The sequence below is a fragment of the Hippocampus comes genome, unplaced genomic scaffold, assembly GCF_001891065.2.
Source record: "Hippocampus comes isolate QL1 unplaced genomic scaffold, H_comes_QL1_v1.1 scaffold326, whole genome shotgun sequence".
Taxonomy (NCBI): domain Eukaryota; kingdom Metazoa; phylum Chordata; class Actinopteri; order Syngnathiformes; family Syngnathidae; genus Hippocampus; species Hippocampus comes.
Window position 1 is genome coordinate 1,146,779 of NW_017805930.1, and position 8,385 is coordinate 1,155,163.

General features: G+C 45.7%; 1 protein-coding gene across 1 annotated transcript in view; it reads right to left on the bottom strand.

Annotated features, from left to right (window-relative positions):
• Positions 1–8,385, bottom strand: part of LOC109527750 (RNA binding protein fox-1 homolog 3-like) — a 236,164-nt gene that overhangs the window by 29,025 nt on the left and 198,754 nt on the right. Inside the window, 2 exon segments of the mRNA XM_019889832.1 lie at positions 388–427; positions 2,461–2,593. Of these exon segments, the coding sequence (XP_019745391.1) occupies positions 388–427; positions 2,461–2,593 (173 nt within the window).

Below are 8,385 nucleotides of genomic sequence, written 5' to 3' on the forward strand. Positions count from 1 at the left end.
GGGGGACTGACGCGCCCTTCTCCCCCCCCCCGCCACTCTTATCTCCAGCACGGCTGTGCTGGCCAAACTCCACTCGGTACCATGTGAGAACACCACCACCCCACAGCCCGGTGGTGGTGGTGGTGGTGGTGGACTGGGTTACCCCGTCCGGGCCCTGGGAAGCGTACGTGGATGCGCAAAATGAAAGAACACGGGACAGGAAGTCTGGGCGGCTGGAGCTGAGGGGGTCTTAAGTGTTCTTGTCAGGTTTCTTGGCACAGCCGACGCCGGCCTAATCGACACCGACTTGGCAGCGAAAGCGGGACACTGCCCAACGCTGTGGGGGGATCGCATTGTTCCCTGAGGCCCGCGCCCCATCCCCCCTCCCCAACCCTTGAATGTACTCACGTAGATCTCGGCACCATAGAAGCCGTCCTGGTACACCACCCTGTGAGGGACAAAATAGAACAGCATGAGAAAGCACGTTCAAATACTTCAACTTGTATTGATTAAAGATGCGAAAACCAATCCATCAAAGCAATTTCAGATTGCTTTTAAATATTCTACAGTTCTTTTCAAAAACTGCTATGTCATCGCTTCCCAGTCAAGTATTGAGGCAGTGATTCTCCTCATTTGCGTCGCACTAGAGGAACATATTCCGGCCCCCCCTGTCATTGTGTGTGTGTGTGTGTGTGTATATATATGAAGAGAGAGAGAGAGAGAGAGAGAGAGAGAGAGAGAGAGACATGCACATGCACACATACAGTGAGACCACCCAAAAAAATGCCTACTTTCCAGGACACACACACACACACACACACACACACACACACACACACACACACACACACACACACGCGCGCGCACACAAACCGATAAGAGGCGAAAGCGAGTGCCAGTGAGGCCGCACAAAGCCAAGAGATCAGCAATGCGGTCGGCGCTAATGCTAACGCTATCTCGGCTGCCCGAGGCTTGGGTCGCACGCACGCACGCACGCTCGCGTACACACACACACACACACACGGACACACACACGCATACGCACTTATGATAGTGACAAGGACGTGGCGCCCACATTGCACTCACCAAACACATGAAAGTGAATGCGAGTAACATGGACACGTTTGCTCGGACAGACCATGGGTGCACGAAGAATTTGAAATATGTTAAATACTACGTAATATCAACATGTCATTTATTATTTATTTTTTTCTGCAAAATAACTGTAAGAAGGCACACACATACACATAACATGAATGAAAAAAAAACACAAAATAGGGGACAGTAGGGACAAAGATTACGATGCACTAAAAATGGTAGCTAAAATACATATTGCACAAGACGAGCCAAAATGACATGAATAAAAAAAAAATTATGAAAAAAAAAATCCCTTCACGAAATGATTATAACACGCCACACTAAAAATAAAAATCTAATAAAAATATTTTCATAAATTGGGCTTTTTTTGTGGTCTTCTTTTAATTACATCCCACTTTGAGTGGTGTCATTTTGAAAATGCTTTAAGGACAGAAATATTCCTATTCATGTTTAGCTTTCATTTAGAACTTAAGTGTAAAAATGCACAAGTGTGCAAAAATTTAATATTGTGTGTCTGCATGTGTTGCTGCACAGTTTGTGGTCACTACTACCATGACACTTACTGGTGACATTTTCTGTTGTTTCTTAGCATTAGGCTAAAACTTCAAGCAAGCACACCTAGCACCATTTTTGAAGATGTGTTTGCTGTATGCGTAGTCTGTTAAGCTTCCTTCTTTCAGGTTTCAATTTCCATGAGTCTGTCTATGGCATTTTGCCTCGTGTGTTTGCATGAAGTTAGTGGACATGCGTAAGGCAAAGTTCATTTAGAACTTAAGTGTAAAAATGCACAAGTGTGCAAAAATTTTATATTGTGTGTCTGCATGTGTTGCTGCGCAGTTTGTTGGTCACATGACACATACTGGTGGCATTTTCTGTTGTTTATTAGCATTAGGCTAAAACTTAAAGCGAGCACACCTAGCACCATTTTTGAAGATGTGTTTGCTGTATGCGTAGTCTGTTAAGCTTCCTTCTTTAAGGTTTCAATTTCGATGAGTCTGTCGATGGCATTTTGCCTCGTGTGTTTGCATGAAGTTAGTGGACATGCGTAAGGCAAAGTTCTGTAGTTATGTTGAATACACAAAAAGTGTTCGCTGCTGCTTGTTGAGAAGTAAGCAGCTGGAAACTGCTCAAGTTGAGTTTCACTGAGCTAGTTTTCGGGTCACGGTGTCTCATGTGCCATCTTTACTTTGCCAAGGAAGCAATCACAACAGAAAGTCATCAAGAAGTAAGCAGCTGAAAACTGCTCAAGTTGAGTTTCACTTAGCTAGTTTTCGGGTCACGGTGTCTCATGTGCCACCTTATTTTGCCAAGGAAGCAATCACAACAGAAAGTCATCAAGAATAAAAAAATAAATAAAAACATGACTTTGTAAGCGCTACTCACGCTCCATAAGCCGGGATGGGCGGCGGCGGAGGGGCCGTGCGAAAGGTGTTGTAGACTGCCCGCCCCCGACCTCGCAAGTGGGTCCCCCTGTAGGCCACGGCGGTGCCCGTGGCGGGGTACGGGAAGCCCGTTACTATGGAGACAGACACAAAAAGTGGCGATGAGAGAGACATTCTGCTTACCTGCTGATAGAAAATATCGGCGGCACAAACAGGCTGACGCGAGCCTTAGTACGCGCGGGTGTGCCTCTTTTGCCGCCATTTCCACCTCGTATGCGAAATGCAAACAGCGCCCCCCCGACTAGAAAAAACGCCTTAACGTTCTTCGTGTTATTTTAATCATTTTTATGATTTTATTTGTACTTTTGAGGCCCGGTGTGGCAGCGATCAGTGCGAGGCACGTTGGGCTGTTGGTGTCGTTGCGGGTAACGGATGCAAAGGTGGCATCGAGCTGGAAAAAAAGGTGAAGGTGACGAGATGTTCACAAGCTCCCCGCGGGGGAAATGAAGCAGATGGGCCGGGACGGTCGAGGCCGTCCCCCCCCTCCCCCATCTCCCCCGACCTCGTGATGACCCCCAGCTCTAAGCCATCTGGGAGCAGCTCGGGCCAATGGCAGTGACGGCCGAGCTTGGGGTGAAGGACGAGGGAGTGTCGCGGGCCAAGTGGGGCTCAACGTTGGTGGTTAACCTTCAGTCAGGTTGGTGTGGTGCATTCAAATGGTATGCAACAAAAAATGCGGGGTTTATATACCTATACGGCTTCCAATACGTATCTAAGATGTGCCCCGTTCTCTCTCCTCCCGTTTCTATATCACGGTTGTTCCGCTGCGTTTGCTTTCAGAGTGAAATCTCCACGGGCTGCTTGAGTGGTGACGCTCCGGCACGGCCAGCGCGGAAGCCGCTGGCCGAGTTAATAACGTGTGTCCGATGCATTTGGGATGAACCGTCCGCTCGCTGTCGGCGCTCAACTCCACCGCATCACTCCACCTCCAAGCAGTTGCACATGGCTTTTCAAAACGAAAGACAGTTTTCACGATGACGACCATTAGCCAGTCCTTCGGCCAGTGTTAAAACCCCTATCTGGTCGCGGTTAGCGTAGCAACATAGCATTAGCAGTCTTTTAGGATTTTCACTGACTTTGCCGTCAAATTAAAGGCGAGAGAAATTGCTCATTCATCAAGTCCTCAAAAGATTCTTTCCATCTATACCGCACTCTACTGGAACCTGTCGACACATTAAAATTTCTGTCCTTAATCCCCCTCACTTGATGCACACCCAAACAGTACTAGCTTTGTGGTGCGTTAGTAGCTAGCGACAATGGTTTTGCTTGGTTTCCTGTGAGTAGGATTACACTAAAACTACCAAATTAAAATTAAATTAAATTTTTTCAGCGGCAACTGGTGCGCTGTGATGTTAATGCTAGCACTTCAGTAGGTCTTTGAGAGACTCCCTGAAATTTGTCGGTGTCGTTCTTGAATTTTATTAGCTTGTCGCTTGGCTCGTGCTAATGCTACTGCTAACATGGGCTCAGCTCTGTGTAGTACTCCAGGAAGGTATGTTAATCAGTTCAAACGCGACATAAAATAAATACTGCCTGTGTTAGCGGGTCTGCACATACATTAGCGTGTCATTTTGTTCAGGCGACACCGACACATTAGTGCCCCAGCTAATAAATCGATTTATGCTCAGCTCGATGGTGTATTAGTTTAGGGAAATTTGGTCAGAGGCGAGCCAGTGCTAACATATCTTACCTCTAAGACTTTGTTACCTTTGACAATTGTTGATTGCTTGTTAGCAGTTTGCTGAGGCTACATCCACACATTAACATCTTGGCTAACAAACAGGTGATTTCTCACCTCGACATCCCATTCGTTCAGCAAGATTGGATCAGATGAGCGCTAACGCTAATGCTAACACTACTTCAGCTCTGTGAGAGTTTCTTTGTACGTGGCAATCATGTTGCTTGCTTCTGTGTTCTTAGGATTCTGCAAAAGCTGCTTCATTGCACAACTACTTGCATCTTATTTGTCCTGGGCCACGGCCACATGTTAGCGAGCGGGCTAACACACTACAAGTAGCCTGTGTTGATTTATGCCAACTTGTACGCAGATTTGGTCACGTGAGCATTTGTAAACGTGGCCCGAAACTGGTTGTTGTTCTTTTATGTATTTGTTGACATTGGTATGCGACACGCGTGCGCTGATGTATGCGAAGGTAAACTCATAACGAGCCGGCGATAGGCTACGCTGCCTCAATAATAAGCCATAAATCACGGCGCTGTCACACCTCGCTAGGCAACAACGGCCTGCATGGACGCAGCATTGAGGCTGAAGTCAAAGATTCTTTGGGAACAAAGCAAGGAAGAAAGGACTGTATTGTAAAAAAAATTGTAAGAATTTTTGATTTTTTTTAAACAACTTCAATATATTAAAAGTTCAAAGCCGAAATCTAGTCTAAACTATGATTTCCAAACACCTTAATATAATTTCAAACTGACAAACTTAAATCGCTTACAGATGATTATATACCGTAAATAAGTATTGCCATTTTGATTCCAATTCCTTTACTAATTGGCAGTGTGATTACAATGTTCCACTGCCTAGTAGTGAGCCTTGTGGTGCCCCGCTGAACTTAAGTATCAATCCCTGGCTTTATAAAGATAGGTGTATTAGTACAAAATGTCATTTAATTAAAGTGAGTACCACCAACCCTCAACTGTTGCAAATAGTTCCCTGTCCTTTCGTTGCATTATCGTGAGACATTTACCATTTGGCTACAATTTTACTGACATCCTACAAAATAAAAAAACAAAACAAAACAAAAAAAAAATCGGTGAGAGTTGACAGTAGGAGATCTATAGGGTGGTACGGGTAGGCTGGCAATGTTTTATTGGTTTGATGCGATTAATCTGCTCTTGGGACCTCGAACAGCTTCATCTCATCAAGCGTTAAGACGCTTAATTAGCCCCCAAACGTACAGTCCGACAATGAGAGGATCTTTCCACGTTCATAGAAGATGCCAATTAGCCTTCTCTTCTATTCCTCGGGATAAAAGGCAAGTCAGAGGAGAAGCTGTCCGTGGTCCTGAAAGAGAACCAGCAGAACCACGGACAGCTTCCGGTTTGAAACTAAACCAAAATGGCTTCAAACTAAAATGGATGATTTCTTGTTGGATTTTGGACACGGCTCCTTGAGAGTTTTATGGAATTCTTTTCATGATGAACGTGTTAGGGTTGATGTTTTCCAACTTGCCAGGAGGCAAGTCTGAGGAATTTGACCCACAAGGGCTACTTCAGACCAAAATATCAGACTTCCTGTTCAATTTTTGGTCTATGAGACTTTTTGTGCATCTTATAATGTCGAGCCAATTTTGGGTTGATGGGTCATACTAGTGTCAGGGGCTGATTTTATTTTTATTTTTTTCACATCAAAGCAAAAATGCTGAATTCCTTGTCAATTTTAGATACAGGTCTTTTGACTTTTTTTTTTGTACATCTTGTCATGGTAAACACATCCACCCAAAGTTTGTGTCGATTGTTAAAACTTGTGTCAGGGTCTGATTGATTTTTTTTTTCTTTCCCCCCGCAAACTTTCCAGGGGGCACTAGCGAGGGCTACTCGTAGCGGGCGGAAGCGGTCGCGACACTGTCATCCGTCATTCTGGCGAATGTTTTTGAGCACAATCAACGTGTAGCTGCGGCGCGGGCCGACGAATGGAGACGAAGTGTGCTGTCAGCCGATCGCGATTTATGGCCCCCAATTTGGGCGATCTCCTGCACGGAAATGAGCGCAGATAAAGCGTGATTAATCGCCATTGCCGCCCCCGCAGACGTGCCCCAAAACTGCATCCGACGCACGTTTTTTTTTTTTCCCCTCCCCCGGGAGTCAGATTCCAGCAGCGCGGTGCTTTCACTTGAACCTTGTAAAAAGCAGCTTTGTCTTTTTTCTGCAGCGTCCACCCTGGCTGGAGGAGTCCAGACCACTTGAAACATGATGCACCCATAAATCAGACGGCCCTGCCCGGCTGCAGTGGAGGAGCGCACTCTTGCTGATTTATGACATCCTTTGTGTTTGTGTGCGAGAGTGTATACGTGTGTGTATGTGTGCGCGCGCGAGAATGTGCGTTTGATGCTGTGTCAACGGCCGCTTCATTAGGTACCCGGTCCAATCACATCCAATAGAAGAGCTTCATCCTGTACAGTTTTAAAGGCCACTCTAATGATTTACGGGCTCTCCTCCACTAAATGTGAGTACTTGGAGCTGGAGATAGCGACTTATTGCGTCACCGTATTTAAAGACATCTTGTGTTTTATGAGCACGCTTGCAACTCAAAACATTCGCATCTCAGATCTTCTTTGCCCACCGGTATCAACGGAAATGATGTTCATCTCTTCTAGCCTCCCCAAAAATCGCAACGAAAATGTTCATCATAACAAATGTTTCTTAATAAGGAAAATAGCACTCTATAATATTTAAATAAATCAATATATTGACAAAGGCATATGGTAAATAGATGATTAAATGTGATAAATGGTGAATTAAGAATTCTCCTTCTGTTGTGTGCAACTTGGGCGGCTGTATAATTCAAGGTAAGCATTTCCAAATTACTGCAAGTAACTTAGTAGTATTAGTCATTCTTTGCAGAGGATGAAGATGGTATGACATTAAGATTTGTTTGGTTGTCTGCCGACGTGTTGATGGGTTGTCTTCAACTATCTGTTGCTTATAGGATGATAGCACTGCCACAGAGATGCTATTTATTAGCTCTTCAACAGCGTTTCCCGTTGTGTGCTAGCATTAAGCTAGGAGTTTGTTGGAATACAAAACCTGTCATTCACTTTGTTTTTAGCACATACTGTGTGCAAGTGTCAGTGTACCGAATGAATTGCCCGCTGTTTGCGTGTAATTGTGAGGGTGGGGCAGGCGAGGGCGGGCCCGGGCGGCCGCGACGGGGCCATAAAAATGAGGGACGAGCGCTCGGTTCCGTCACGCCGCCTTATTTAGCGTGAGAGCGTAAAGCTGCGGAGGGAACCGACACATTTTAGTCTAATGAGCAGGAATGAGAGACGCTCGTTAAAAAGCGCCGCTGCCGCGGCCGCCACATGCTCAGCACTTCCTGCAAATGAAGGCGGCATTCGGCCCTCATTAAAATGCAAAAGGATTCATCTGATGCGCACTTGCAAAGATGGCGGCGGCGGAAAGGCCCAATGAGCTCATCCTGCGCAAATGCCGGCGCCTTCTGCCAACGACGTCGCTCACCGCATCTTTCGCCTTCTTTTAAAAAAATAAAAATAAAAAAAGCAATCTGCCGCTCTTGGCTTGGTTGCAGGTTTATTAAGTTAGGGTTTCAAAGAGGATTAAGGCTTTGGGTTTGGGTTGCAAATTACAGTTTCAAGCCTTTATTGGAGTATTAAGTAAAGGTTTGGGGTCCAAATAGGGTCCGAACTTCAAATTCCAGTTGCAAAAAGGCCTTCAAGCCTGGATTAGTGTTTTAAAAAAAGATTAAGGTTTCAAATTCAGGTTGCAGGCCTGGGTTAGGATTTCAAATGACAGGACCAAGATTTTGGGTCAAGGTTTGGTTAAAAAATTCGGTTTCTTAGTTGATGTTAGGATTTCAAATTAGGGCTTCAAGCCTTGATTAGCGTGTGGCGTGTGGATCGGGTTTGGCGCTTATTTGCTGGCAAGCTTTAAAATGATGCGCTGGATGGGGGGTGGAGGATGGGGTTGTCCCCTGCACACACCCCCAGCCCCTCCTTCTTGGTCAAACGAAATAACGAAATCTTGATGTGGATCTCTCTCGTCGGCTTGCCAGGTAAAAGTCAATCTTCGACTGCGGGCAAATCCGTCGGCACGCGCTCGTCGTGTCATCCGATAACACCAGTGAGAGCTCCTTAAATCCGTTATTTTTCCGGGGGGGGGGGGGGGGGAG